Source organism: Parambassis ranga, chromosome 15 (assembly GCF_900634625.1).
Source record: "Parambassis ranga chromosome 15, fParRan2.1, whole genome shotgun sequence".
Lineage (NCBI taxonomy): Eukaryota > Metazoa > Chordata > Actinopteri > Ambassidae > Parambassis > Parambassis ranga.
This window is the reverse complement of record NC_041035.1, coordinates 594,439-609,369: the sequence shown is the minus strand read 5'-3', so window position 1 is coordinate 609,369 and position 14,931 is coordinate 594,439. Positions and strand designations below refer to the sequence as shown.

Here is a 14,931-nt window from a genome sequence, read left to right as displayed (position 1 = left end):
GAGACACATATTTGCAATTCGTGGGGTATCTGTGCTATTTAGCAGTTTTATCTGGTCATGAAACACCCACTTATCTGTAAATATGTTTGTTAAGTTACTAACTTCTACTGAAAATGTGATGTATGTATTACTACATCCGGAATATTTACTAAAATACAGTAATATATCTAAACATAACCCTCACACCACCCTGTTTTATACGCAGTGGTTTCGTCCTAACTGGCGCGAAACGGAAGCGCCCCGCCTGTTTTACAACTTAAATGGAGCGTCAAGTAAGCAGAGGCCGTGCACACAACCACGGAAGGAAAGGGATGTTTGCCTTCAAAATAAAAGACGAACGACTATCTTAGCCAACATCTAAATACAGTGTTCGCCATTCAGCTTTTGTTTGAAAAGGTATTTCCGGTCATGTACTTCCTGTCTCTCGCAGCAGTCTGACATACCCACGGCGCTGTATGTAGAGTAGGAACGTGGGTTAGGGAACAGGTTGATATTTGCACATTTTAGAGTGTTTTTGACAGTTTGTACTGTTCTGTACTGTACTATCCGAGTAACCATCTAAGCTAAGCGCTAAGCTACTTGAGCCTGGTGTTCCGAACAGTTCGGTGTTTGAGGAAACAGAAGTTTCTCTAAAGAAACCTTGCTGTTCGCACATTAGCTGCAACAATGAGCTGGTAAGTTAACCATCAGCACAATGCTGAACAACAGTGTAGCTTGCTCGTTGAATACACTGAGCGATGTTACATTTATAGGTTTTTATTATCGTTTCGTTCCGAACACGAGGATGGAAATGACCCATCTACATTTAAGAGAAAACGTTTGGTATTGTGCTCATGTCATCATTCACGAATATATACTAGAACCACGACGTTAAAATAGTTTTAGTTTGAAATCCAGATGTGTGTGTGGCTGGCCCTCTAATTCCAGATGCACAGTTTATTTGCGTTCTTTCTCGCGCTGACAGCACCGAAGAAGAAGCTCGGAGTGCATCGCCCCACTGCCCCAAACCCGACGAACCTGAGCATCCACTGGGCACCAACATGGAGACTGCACCTGCCAAGGGTCAGTTTGAGAATCAGGGCGTCAGGGGGCGCTGCATGGCTGCAGTCCACGCTGATTAATGTTGTTAAAGAGTGGGATAATAAGGGGAATGAGTTGAAGTCATTGGCATTATTTCCTTTTCTTTCTTTGAAGATGTTGGTGTGAAATCTGAGAGTATGACCTCTGAAGTGGTCATCACAAAGGAAATGGAGGAAGAAGAGAACCAGCTGATGGAGGAAGGAGAGAGGAAGGAAAGGGAGATGATGGAAAAGGTGTGTTTTTCTACTTAAAGTTGCACCGAGGCCCTGTAATGTCCAATGATCAAGGTAACTGTGGTGTTACGTTGCGATATGTGGACGTATACATGTGAATACCGTAATGAACCACATATCACCGGAAATCAAAGTCTCAGCTTTCTGATTTCCGATTGGATAAACTGACGGACTTATGCTGTCCGCATAGGGAAAATATATCGCTCCCACTAGTGCTGTAGGGAAAGGGTTAAATAGACCTCCATCAAGTAGTTGTATTTGTGTATGTAAAGTAGGTTGTGTTAGCCTATGTGTACTATGCTGGCCTCTCTTGTGTCAGAACACGTCGTTTGTTGCTTGTGTGCATAAACCCATATAAATAACAAACAGTTGTTCAGTTGTAAAGCAGCGTCACTAATGTCTGATTGTTTCAATGCTCACTGTAAAGGCTCGGGAGTCATGGGAGAGGGATACCTGTGACGTGCGGCTCAAGAGACTGCAACACCTGCTTCAGAAGAGCAACATCTACTCCAAATTCCTGCTGACCAAAATGGAGCAGCAGCAGAATGAGGTACAGTGTGCCGCCGCAGAAATCCCCCTTGCTGTGTTTGGAAGAGAAAACTCTACTAACACCTGCCCCTCTGACAACAATTCCAGGAGAAAGTCAAGAAGGAGAAACGTGAAAAAAAGGGCAAGAAGGTGAGACATGCTTTTCTGGAAATCCTTTCAGTCCATCAGTAGAATCCTCTCCTTTCTCCACTGATAAGAATATATTTGTTTCTTTAGATGCAAAATACCAACAGTGCAGACTCAGACAAAGGTAGTAGGTCTTCATCATCATCACCATCTAAAGCTACATTCTTCAGTAAGTACTGGCTCTAACTAAAGGTCACACTGTTTTACATTGATCCAGACAAGAAGAAGAGAAGACGGGATGATGATTACAAAATTGCAGATGTTATGTCAAAAGAGGTAAGTCTTGTTCATAGGTGTTAGGCCTGCACGATATGAGATCATATTCAAAAAGTATTGATGTTTTTCATTTGAAGGATGACATGACATGATAACCAATCAACATGAATGTATGTGCACACGTGTCTGTGTGCATGCATCAGGTCAGAACCATTGACGGTAAAAACTATGGGCAGAGCTTCCGTGGCGTTACCCGTTTGTTCTGAAGAGAAAGGCTCAGTGGGAGTCTCCGGGACGTGCTGACCGCCGCCATGTTGGCCGCGTCACGTCCGCCAAAACTCCAAATATAGACAAAGAGGGGGAGCACGAGCAGAGTCTAGGGGGCGGTCGGTCACAGAAGCAGGAAACTCGTGCTGTGATACGTCAACCGTCTGTTGCTCAAGCGACAACGGCCATAATTATGATTAATTTTAAATCCAAATATAATTAAAATGAGTGAGTTGTAAAAAAATTCACCCCCCGTTCAATTGACACTAGAAGGGAACCTATCATCTGAGACCAGGCTGTAAACATGTTCATTTCTGCTGTGCAGTCGGCCATTTTAACATGGGAGTCTATGGGAAATGACTCACTGCTGGAGCCAGCCCCCAGTGGCTGCGGCGTGAATTACAAGTTTTGACACTTCCGCACGGGCTTCAAGTCTGAGCCCGAAGTTTACCGCTTGGCCAGAACCCTGCCGCCTCCATTCTCTTACTCTGGCTACCTATGGGTGTTATTGGCTAAATGGTGTGCATGCATAGCCCATGTGTCCAGGGCTGCATCTGATTGGCCAAATATAAGCATGAGCAATGTGTTTATCAAGCAGGTTCACATCACCGTGATGATGAAAATACGATTGATCGTGCAGGCCTAATGGGTGTGTACCTTATCATTGCTGCATTCCTTCACTTATTTCTGGTTGGTTTTGTCTTTCAGGAAATCATGTCACAAGCTAAGAAAGCAAAACTAGAGAATGTGGTAATTATTTTTTCTTTTCCTCTGCTCACTTTCATACACTGGGGCTAATGGAGATGTTTTTGTTCTGGATCACAGCAGCACAACCAGCCTCCTTTCATAGACTATTAACTGATGTTTGGGGGCAATTTGATAAATGTATCATGACTGGATTATGAAGTGAAGCCATACATTTGTGTGTACATGGTGATCAAACATATGATTTTAGGATGAGGCCCCGACCCAGAAGAAACTAGAAGCTGAAGATATTGAGAAGATAAGTGATTCCAACCAGGATATTAAGAACCGCCTGTCAGAGGCAGTACGGGACAATGCCAAGCATCAGCTGCATCCCCACAGGAAGGTGAATGGGCAGCCCGTCCCTGCCCAGCAACCACAGTTCTTCACTGGAGGCGTCATGAGGTGGTATCAGATTGAAGGCATCGAGTGGTTGAGGGTAAGCAGGCCCGGTCAATGGGCAACAATGGAACGCTCTAAATGCTGTGTTGATTGTGACGTGTGCTGTGCCCCCTGTGTTGTCAGATGTTGTGGGAGAATGGTATAAACGGGATCCTGGCTGATGAAATGGGACTGGGAAAGACCATCCAGTGCATTGCTCACATTGCCATGATGATAGAGAAGAAAGTAATGGGCCCTTTCCTGGTGGTGGCCCCTCTCTCCACTCTGCCCAACTGGATCAGTGAATTTAAACGTTTTACACCAGAGGTAAGAGGATGCATGAGTCCTGAAAGTGTCTTACTGTCACTGAGTTGTCACTACCAGCTGTCTGAACACAGTTGTGTGTTTGTTCCAGTTGTCTGTGCTACTTTACCATGGCCCTCAGCCAGAGAGGGCCAAACTGCTCAAGCAGCTCCGCAGGCCTCAGGGGCCCCTCGGCATGTTCCCTGTGGTCATCACTTCCTTTGAGATCTCCATGATTGATAGGAAGTTTCTTCAGGTAAGATCCAAAGCAGTGTTTGTTCCTGCAGACATATCACAACAGTTACATATTTTATGTGGGGCTGCAGAGATAATGTGCTGGATTTGAGACGTTATAAGAAGTTCCATATTTTCCATAGTTTTCAAATAGACAGATTTACTTTATTAATCCCTGTGGGGAAATTAAGTTGTAGCAGCAGCATATCAAAAAACAACAAGCAAAAACTCCTATATATACACATACACATGAAGCAGATCAAAGAAGATAAAACACAGTTAATAACTGAGCAGTTTGAAGCTGTGATGATGCTTCAGCTGAGTCAGTAATGCTCAGCTCTGACAGTCACAGAGGAGTTATACAGTCTGAGGAGGACGGCAGGAAGGACGTCCTGTCCCGGTCCTTGGAGCAGCAGGGCAGCAGGAGTCTGTGGCTGAAGCTGCTTCTCAGTCTGTCCACAGTGCTGTGGAGAGGGTGGGAGGGATTGTCCATGATTGACAGCAGTTCAGCCAGCACTCTGTCCCTCGCCACCTCCTCCAGGTTGGCGAGCTTAAAGCCAACATCAGACCCCGCCTTTTGGAGAGTTTGTCCAGTCTGCTGGCGTCCTTTGCTTTAATGCCTGATCCCCAGCACACCACGGTAAAGAAGATGGTGCTCGCCATGACAGACTAGAACATGTGGAGCATCCTGCTGCAGACACTGAAGGACCTGAGTCTCCTCAGGACGTACAGTCTGCTCATGCCCTTCTTGTAAACAGCCTCAGTGTTTGTGGACCACTTGTAAGATGAGACTATGTCCACACCTGGGTGTGCACATCACCAGGACCTCTCCTGGACCACAACACTGCATCCCTGACCAAGAAGGCACAGCAGCGCCTCTACTTCCTCCGCAAGCTCAACAGAGCCAGAGCCCCTCCCTCCATCCTGTGCACCTTCTACAGAGGGGCTGTTGAGAGCATCCTGTCCAGCTGCATCACTGTGTGGCCTGCACCGCCACCTGCAGGAAGACACTTCATCGCACAGTGAGAGCAGCTGAGAGGATCACCGTCGTCCCTCTCCCCTCCCTCCAAGACCTCTACAGCCGTCCCACCCCTCACACCACTTCTTCAGTCTGCTGCCATCAGGAAAGAGACTGTGCAGCCTCCGGGCCAGGACCAGCAGACTGAGGGACAGCTTCATCCACCAGGCTGTCAGGAAGCTGAACTCTCTCCCTGCTGGGCCCCACTTTCTCCCCCTTCCCTCTACAAAAGAACCCTGACCCTGATATATAGCAGATTTGACAATAAAGCTGACTTTGACATCTTTCCCACTGATACAGACTGGGGAGGGCGGGGGCTTATCCCTGCTGTAGTCCACCACCATCTCCTTTGTCTTGGCCACGTTCAGCTGCATGTGATTCTCCCCACACCACCTGACAAAACACTCCACAAGGCCCCTGTACTCATCCTCCCGTCCGTTCTCCACACAACCAACTATGGCTGTGTCATCCAAATACTTCTGAAGGTGACACAGCTCAGAGCAGTACTGGAAGTCAGCTGTGTAGGTGGTGAATAGAAAGGGAGACAGCAAGTGGTGCTGGTCAGGGGACACCCTGACACAGCTCTGCAGTCTCACAAACTGTGGTCGGCCTGTCAGGTAGTCCTCAATCCACCAGACCAGGGGAGCCTCCACCTGCATCTTCTCTAACTAAGCCCTCAACAGTCTCGGCTGGATGGTGTTGAAGGCAGAAGAGAAGTCGAAGAACATGACCGCACTGCGGTGTTCAGTCTGTCCAGGGAGGAGTAAGCCCTCTGCAGGTCATCAACCCTGACCTCGGGCTGATATGCAAACTGCAGTGGGTCTTGGAAGGGGCTCACCAGGGGTCTGAGGTGAGACAGCAGCAGCCGCTCCATGACCTTTATAACATGGCAGGTCAGTGCTGTTGGCCTGTAGTCACTCTGTGCCACAGGATGGTTCTTCTTTGGCACTGGGACCAGGCAGGATGGAATCCTGTGACGATGAAGGCTCTGGTTGAACAGGTGCTGCAGTGCTCCACACAGCTGGCTGGAACAGTTCCTCAGCACCTGTGGACTGATGCCGCCAGGACCAGCGGCCTCTCCCTGTTTGAGTCTCTCCAGCTGTCTCACCTGGCTGCATGTACAGTAATAGATAGTTAAAGGGTGGGGGACATGGTGGAGTCTGTGTTTGGTATCGGCAGGGGGGAGGGGGAGGAAGGTGGCAGAGGCCATGGGAGGTTTGGAGGAGAAGTGGGGGGACAGCTGGGGGAGCTGGAGTCAAACCTGTTAAAAAACTGGTTCATCTCACTGGCATGATCCACGATCCTTCTGCTGTACATCTTCCTCTGGAAGCCAGCGATTGCTCTCATCCCACTCCACACGCCCCTGGTCTGGTTTCTCTGCAGTGTCTCCTCCAGCTTCCTCCTGTAGGCGTCCTTTCTCTCTTTCAGGCTGTTTCAGCTCCTTCTGAACTCTCCTGAGCTCAGAGCGGTCCCCAGCCATGAAGGCGCTCTCCTTCTCATTCAGAGGGGCCTTCAGGTCACTTGTTACCCGTTTCCTATTAATCCTTGTACAAATTAGACTAAATATGTTACATGTCAGCTGGTCCAGTGGAGCATCCCAGAGTTTCATCCTTACAGGTTTTCATTGGCAGATGGGTGAATGAATCAAGAGAATACCTGCTGTGAATGATGCTTACACTTGTAAGTAGTTTTCTTCCAAGTTGACCATATCAGTCCATTGTCCCATATCGTTTTTACTCCGCAGCGCTTCCAGTGGAAGTACCTCATCGTTGACGAAGGCCACAGGATCAAAAACCTCAACTGTCGCCTGGTGCGTGAGTTGAAGGCGCTGCCCACTGACAACAAACTGCTACTGACAGGAACACCACTGCAGAACAACCTGGCTGAGCTCTGGTCCCTCCTCAACTTCCTCCTGCCAGAGGTCTTTGATGACCTCAAGAGGTGAGGTATTGATCAGTCGGTGCTGGTTACAGCATCGGGGCCCAACGGTTAAATGTTGACTGATAAACAGCTGGACTGTTGAATATCATCATATTTCAACAAGATTCATTTGGTCTTCATCTTTTACAACCTACAAGAATTCTTTTTAATCTTCTTCAGAAGTCACGTGACGAGACATCACGTGACTTCTGAAGAAGACTGCAGGAAGCAGTCGAAACACGTCAAGGTGAAAACACAACACTGATTCAAAAGAATACTTGTAGGTTATATTATCACTTCACACAGCGCTACCAAACATGCTGTTTGAGACGGCTGTAATGTCCCATCACATGGGGCATTTCCAGTTCTGGAGTTTTATTGTTTCTATTTTAACACTTTGTTGCACAGCTTTGAGTCGTGGTTTGACATCAACACCCTTGGTGAGGCTGAGACTGTGGTGGTTGCGGAGCAGGAACAGAACATCCTGAGCATGCTGCACCAGGTCAGTTTTTCAAACCATCATACAGATGAAGAAGAATAGTCACATAATAACTGTATGCAGCACCACAGACGATCAGACATCATACTTGAATTTAAGAAAAGTGAAAGAGTGTTTTGTTGGGATCTGCCTTCAAAAACTACACTGAACTCCATTTTATAAGACGAGCATGTTTCTTGCTCTGCCTTTTTAATGAGATTCAGCTAATTAATAAAGCTTTTCCATTTTTTTCAGATTCTCACTCCGTTCCTGCTGAGGAGGCTGAAGTCGGATGTAACACTGGAAGTTCCTCCTAAGAAGGAGATCATTGTTTATGCTCCTCTGACAACCAAACAGGAGGCGTTTTACACTGCTGTGGTCAACAAGACCATCGGCAAGATGTTGGGCCTGGAAAAGGTAACACAGAAGCATGTACATGGCTGTAAATTGTCAAGTATATCTGGGTAGTGACTGGGTATGGTGTGATGTACCTGTACAAGACTGGTTCACTCTCTGGATCACGTGTGGAGCCAAAGTGGGCCCTAGCAGGCACCGATGGACAGTTCTTAATGTTGCAAACAGTAGGGCTGTGCCAAAGAAACAGTGCCTCGGGTAGTGCTATGCTAAACAAAACTGAGAGGCAAAGAAAGCCTCAGCATAGAGCCAGCCCACACAAATCTGACTGGTTCCAAAACAAACACAAGCCACAAAGGCACACAGTAACACAATAACCAGCCAACAGAACAAAGGCACTCGGGCGAACTGCATAAAACAATACATGGCGGCATCTTCTTTAAGGCCCACATGTCCACAAACAGAGGGGGGAAACCAAATCAAACTCTGAAAATTAAAAGAAGGTGCCATTGGTGGGACGGGGCAGGCCTCTGCAATGGGTGTCAAAATGATTGGGTATGATTAGATGAGCCTCCCTATTATTAGATTACTTGCGTGGACCATCGCAAGTTGTATTTTAGGCTTTTTTTCAAACAAGCCGAACTGCTCCTCTGTTTTAAGCAAAGCTAATTTGGCAACAGCTGTAAACATGTGGCCACTCCATGTATTAGCATGTGTTTGTCAAGGAAACAGTTGAATCATTTTTGTCTGCACAAGATGCTACAGCAAGAGGGAGAGAGAGGGACAGGGAGCTCTGTAAAGACAAACAATAAATAGCTTACAGGCAAAACATTAATAACCCATCGTTCTTTAGCAGAAGCTAAACGATCAATGAGAAGCCTTAAAGAACAAAACATGCCTGTATCGCTCCAAGTGGTGAATTGCTTCCAATTTAAATTGCAGGACAAAAAGTATAAACATAGAAAATGAAGCATAATAGTTTGAAATGGAAGTGAAGACCAGTCATTTGCCAGATTTGAACAGACATAGTAATTACCTCAAACAGCTGCAGTCATGTCAGTTTCACAGAGATCCACCAGCCCATATAAACCTGTGGTGGACCTTAGTGGGCCACAGCAACCTTTTTAATATTTCAAATTCTCAATTTCTTATTAACAAGAAAAAAATAAGTAATGTGAAAGATTGCATACTATCCTAGTGGCTACCAATAGGCCATGCATCTGCATGTCTTCATGCCATTTGATTATTACAAACAAGCAGTAGACGGCTGAAGGGCTTACCCTGCATGTGAGTTTACACTACTCGTCATGTTTTAAAAAGGTTTGAGTTTAATCCCAATCAAAACAATGCTAGCAGATGTGTGGTGGTGAAAACTGTATAATCCCCTTGTGTTTTTAGGCAGAGGCCCCCGTAGAGTTGACGTCAAGTGGTAGACCGAAGCGTCGGACTCGAAAAGTACTGGACTACAAAGAAGAGGATGCATACACACCAGGTGACCTGGAGAAACACCTGGAGAAGGTCCGCAAGGAATACGAGCAGAGGTCAGCACTGATTATACAGTTTGTAGCTCCGCATACCAATCACTAAGTACTAGAGCAACACTCTTTTAGCAGTGATATTGTCAGTGTTCACCGTTCTCTCTAGAGTGACCGATTATGGGAATTCTTGCAATGCAGAGGTTCAGTCCAACATACAGCTGTAACAACCTTTCAAAAATATTTTGAGTTCTATAACTCAAACTATAGGAACCACTCTCCCCCGTGTTCCATTCAGTGTTACTATCCAACAGAAACATGGTACATTCGTAGTTTATATGACTATATATAGTTAGGTATGCTTACAACGAAGGGTTTACTACCAAATCATTTTGAAAATCTATTACAGTGCAACAAACTGTCAAGTCGCTTAAAAACACTAAATTGGGACTAAAACTAATTTTCCACGGACTAAATCTTAATTAAAAATAACTCCATCCATCTTCTACCGCTTATCCGCGGCCGGGTCGTGGAGGCAGCACTCTAAGCAGGGACACCCAGACTTTCCTCTCATGGACATGCGCGTTACACCTCCCACAGGGTCCCAGCGCACACTGGAGGGCCTGGCTCGATGAACCCAACAGGACAACATCTGCAAAGAGCAGAGATGAAATCCTGTGGTTCCCGAACCAGACCTCCTCCGGTCCCTCAATCCGAGGTTCGACTATAGGCCGAGTTCTCCTCTCCAGTACCCTGGCATACTTTCCTAGGGAGGCTGAGGAGGCCCCTATAGTTGGAGCACACCCTCCAGTCCCCCTTTTTGAAAAGAGGGACCACCACCCCGGTCTGCCAGTCCAGCGGCACTGCACCCGATTGCCGCACGACGTTGCAGAGGCGTGTCAGCCAATGGCGTAAATAATTCCATAGCATGCCTGAAAGCCCCGGTTCTCCTAACTTGCAAGCACACATTGTGTGCTAGCTTTGGAGAGCCTGATTTATTAACACAGAATATTGTTTTTGTATCTAAAGCAATAATATCTGGTGGTTTGTTTGTCTTGCTCTTATTCTGCGTTATTTCATTTCCCCTGCAGCTCTTCCCCTGTGCTGGATGTCATGAGCCCGCTAGATTCACAGATCAACCTGAAGCTGCAGAACATTCTCATGCTGCTGAAGAGATGCTGCAACCACCCTTATCTGGTGGAGTACCCCCTTGACCCAGCCACGCAGGAGTTCAAGGTATCAAACCCTTATGCCTGCTACTCTCTGCTACCAGAACCAGAATTTGTTGCAGTGCAGGACTTTGTAGTCAGACGAATGGTGGTACAGAACAGACGCTGAGAACATTGTGTTTTCAGTGGAGATGGTCAAGTAGCAGAGTCGGTGGGACTGCCTCTTTCCTCCAGTAACATCTTGCCGCTGTCCTCCCTGCAGATTGATGAGCAGTTGGTGCAGAGCTCTGGAAAGTTTCTCATCCTAGACAGACTCCTGCCAGCACTGAAGGAAAGAGGACATAAGGTGAGGGGAGTGAAGCGGCTGACCCTGAATGCATTGTTTTGTGTTCTGTTTGTAGTGGGTTAGAAACACTCTGCTCATAAGACATGGGGGCAGTATCATGTAGACCCACCTTCAGCATCAATAAGGTGAACTAATGGTTTCCTGTAGGACTTTATGGGTCTCTCACATCATTGTGGAGGAGTTTTGGTCCATTCGATGACTGCAAGGTGTCCAGGTCCAAATCATCAGCCCGTGCTTGTGGTTTAAGGTGTTTTGCTTAATTTTAAAACCCACTACAAAAAAAAAAGGAGATGACCCACTTTTGAACATGTCATGTATTTTAAAATAGCCTGTTTGATACAGCTGTTCATGTCAAAACTGAAATATGTCCTGTGTAATGTGTGACACAGCGTAATAATAATAGATATATTATATATAATAATATATATAATAATAGAATAAACATTATTAATCCTAAGGGAAATTCCAGACGGGACAGAAAGAAATGTCAACACTTCCCAATGTTGACAGATCACTTCATATACAAGCATATTACATGCCATGCAGTATTTACTGTTTCCCACTTGTTTGCACACTGACATAGTAGCTTCACCTGTTGTGGTCTAGGTTCTGGTGTTCAGTCAGATGACGTCCATCTTGGACATTCTGATAGATTACTGCTACTTGCGGGGCTTCGAGTACAGCCGCCTGGACGGCAGCATGTCCTACTCTGACAGAGAGGAGAATGTGAGTGCAAAAACCCTGGAATAGAAACAGAGCTGCTGCTTTCCACTAGCTGGAGTTTTAGTTATTGTCTGTTACTTTTCCCTCAGATGACCAAGTTTGCTAACGATCCAGAGGTATTCATCTTCCTCCTGAGCACCAGGGCAGGAGGACTTGGTCTCAACCTGACAGCTGCTGACACTGTCATCATCTTTGACAGTGACTGGGTGGGTGAAATGATTAGCACCTTACACGCCTGCATGTCTGTAACATCATGCCCCACTGCATGTAGTGTGCTTAGACCACAGGCTGGCAACAAACCTGTGGTCCATGCATGGAATGCCATTCACTTACATGAACAGGAAAAAGTCTGTGTTTAGTCCTGTCCATCTTTGGATACACACACACATACATGTGCAGGCAGGTGTTTTCCATCATGAACTAGAGCCTCACAGATCAGAGCTCCCAATCCAGTCCTGTGGGACATTTTCCAGCCCTGCTGTGGATACACTGCAGCGAGGTTCACATGAACCAGGTGAAGGAAATGATTCAACAAGCTTGTAAATGTATATTTTCAGACCCTGCTGAACTCATGTATTGTTTCATAATCAGCTTAATGGTTGACTGCTGCCATTGACTGAGGAAATGAATGAATGACAGCTCACTGAAAAGTACTTTTATCAAAATAACATACACTGACGTAACATGGTTTTGTGACTGGGTGTGTTTTATTTAGTGGGAAATGGCCCCAAACTCTATTAATACTAATACTGATCCCTGGCTTTGACAGTGTTTGCTGATGTTCCCTCTCCTTTTTAGAACCCCCAAGCAGACCTGCAGGCTCAGGACCGCTGTCACCGCATTGGGCAGACCAAACCTGTGGTTGTGTACCGCCTGGTCACGGCCAACACCATCGACCAAAAGATCCTAGAGAGGGCCTCAGCCAAAAGGAAGCTGGAACAGATGGTCATCCACAAAAGTGAGTTGGTTCATCCCTGAAAGATGGAATATGTAGTAAATCAACTAATCAATCCATAATATGTAGAGAAGTATTACCAGTGAACACCCTGAAGTGTGGCTGTAACGCCTAGTGCAGCCTGTGCCCTCTTGTAGCCCCACTCTGTAAGAGTGAATGGATGAGACTGGTTGTGACGGTGCAGCCAGGGCTGGGGGAGTGGGAAAGCATTGGATCAGAGGGGCTCTAACTTGGTGTTGAATGTGCTGTTTTCATCACAGACAAATTCAAAGGCGGGAAGGCAGATCTGAATCAAAGCAGGAACTGCATTGATCTTGATGAGCTGAGGGAGTTGCTCAAAGCCAGAGGCACTGAGAAGTAAGACATCAAGAGTTTTTCAGTGTAACCAGGACCTCCATGTGTCCTTCACTTACTGACCTTTGTTCCACTCAGGGAGGTAAAAGCTGGGAAGGGGAAGGTGATCAGTGACAAGGACCTGGAGATTTTACTGGATCGCAGTGACCTGCTGGGTAAGGCTTGAATGAGTACATCTGTATGTAATACGCAGATAAACACATTAACATGTACCCTTCACCTTGTAAGGTCGATTACGCATCATTTATGACGACTGATGTTTGTTCTCGAGCCAAAGCAACCTGATGTTCATTCAGCTGTGTAGTGGGCAGACTCAATCTGCCAAACTGAAAACAGGTGTTGTTTGTTTTCAGATAAAGAAAAGAGCACGAAGAAGGAGAAGGTGGGAGTCTTCAGAGTGGTGGACACCAAAGAGTCAACAGACATCACACTGACCTAAAAACACTTGAAACTTCTGAGGGTATCCTGAACGCCGTTGACTCTGTTCTTGTACAATCTTTTAAACTGTTTTCTGTGTCTCAGATGTTGTCTGTAGTCACCTGCTGTTCCCTTCTTGATAGTAAACTGACTCTTTAAGCTAGTATGGTCTTTACAGCATGTGCGATGCTCGACATGTTTGTCATGTGGCCATGTAAAGCTGACTGTGTCTTAGATGATGTAATCAAAAGCACTTTCCTGCAGCTACAGCACATATGCTCTCATGTCTTTATAAATAAACGGTCCTATTTGTTTCCAAGACCTTTCTGATGAGTGTTGCACTTCTTTTAGTGAGCGTGGACTGTGTCACTGGAACTCTACCTGACACTTGGGTCACATTAATACATGGGAGTGGAGAGCCATTCTTGTGAATAGAGGCTCCAGTTGTCACCATGTAACCATTCTGTCCCAGACATGGGTCGCCCGGAATCATGCAAAATCTGTATATAAAAAGATAAAGCATTACATAATCCATCCTCTATACATGGACAAACATGTGTTTTGTTCTTCAAAGCAAACGGCCTCATCCACAGACTCCTCTCACTAGGGTGACTCTAACTCTGACCCATGTGGTGATGACGAGGATAACCTGGTGGACTGATTACGAGGAGCAGTTGAATCCAAACCTCAGCACAGTTGTTTTATTTCGGAGCTAGTTGTTGGTCCATAACACACATCTGGTCTGAGGCTGTATATTGTGAATATTTGGGTGTAGAGTCATGAGTTGGATCAGATGCAGGGGTGTGCTAGGGTGTAGTGGTGAAGGCAAAGCTTTTAAATCAGTCTATGTCCCTGTGACCAAAACAATACCTGGGCAGGACTCGGGGCAGTCACTGCTCGTCTGTGTTGAGAGGATGGCCCTGGCACTTCTCTGTAGGGGTGTGGCAGCACAACTATCTGGGTAGAGATTGTGAGGCCACACACGTTACAGGTGGCCTACAAGTGGCCAGGGAGGAAAGACAAAGAGTTTGTTTCTACCACAAGCCCGATGGACTGAGCAGGTTGGCTTGATGGTCTAAAAATCTGGATGTTCACAGTTCTTCACATGACTCAACATCAAGTGACAGCAGCAGAACTTGTTGCATCTCAGGTAAAATGAAACAAAGCATCTGCACCATATGTAAATTATGTCAGAGCTGACGTGTCCCACATGCACAAACTACATGCATACTCGTGCACGCCCTTTGAGGGCAGCAGAGTGGTATATGTGTGTAAACCTGGGACCTCAGCAGTCCCACAGGAATACACAACAATTTACATTTTCTTTTTTTGCTTTTGTTTTTTTACAATAAAAGTTAACATGTGCATATTTCATCCAAAATTGGTCATATAAAATACATATCAACATCTTCTGGATCACTGTACCAGAACATAAGGAAAGAAACACACATGCTTCAATAAACTCACAGCATGCTGCTAGTCCAGTCTATCCATGTTTTAATCTGTCCCATAAAACCTGCATCACATCACACCACCAGCATTTTCTCTGCGTTCCCTAGGTTTTGACTAAACGACCTAGTCATTTTTAT

General features: G+C 46.0%; 1 protein-coding gene across 1 annotated transcript; it reads left to right on the top strand.

Moving 5' to 3' along the window:
- The first annotated feature begins 442 nt into the window (after positions 1–442).
- On the top strand, positions 443–13,643 carry hells (helicase, lymphoid specific). Its single transcript, XM_028424177.1, has 23 exons — positions 443–674; positions 965–1,062; positions 1,195–1,313; positions 1,741–1,863; positions 1,950–1,991; positions 2,079–2,112; positions 2,206–2,264; positions 3,180–3,221; positions 3,427–3,654; positions 3,741–3,923; positions 4,012–4,155; positions 6,896–7,092; positions 7,480–7,573; positions 7,805–7,966; positions 9,302–9,444; positions 10,470–10,614; positions 10,810–10,893; positions 11,500–11,619; positions 11,706–11,822; positions 12,415–12,574; positions 12,832–12,928; positions 13,004–13,080; positions 13,279–13,643. The coding sequence occupies exons 1-23, from the start codon at positions 667–669 to the stop codon at positions 13,362–13,364; spliced, it is 2,562 nt and encodes an 853-aa protein (XP_028279978.1). The 5' UTR covers positions 443–666; the 3' UTR covers positions 13,365–13,643.
- The last annotated feature ends 1,288 nt before the right edge of the window (positions 13,644–14,931 follow it).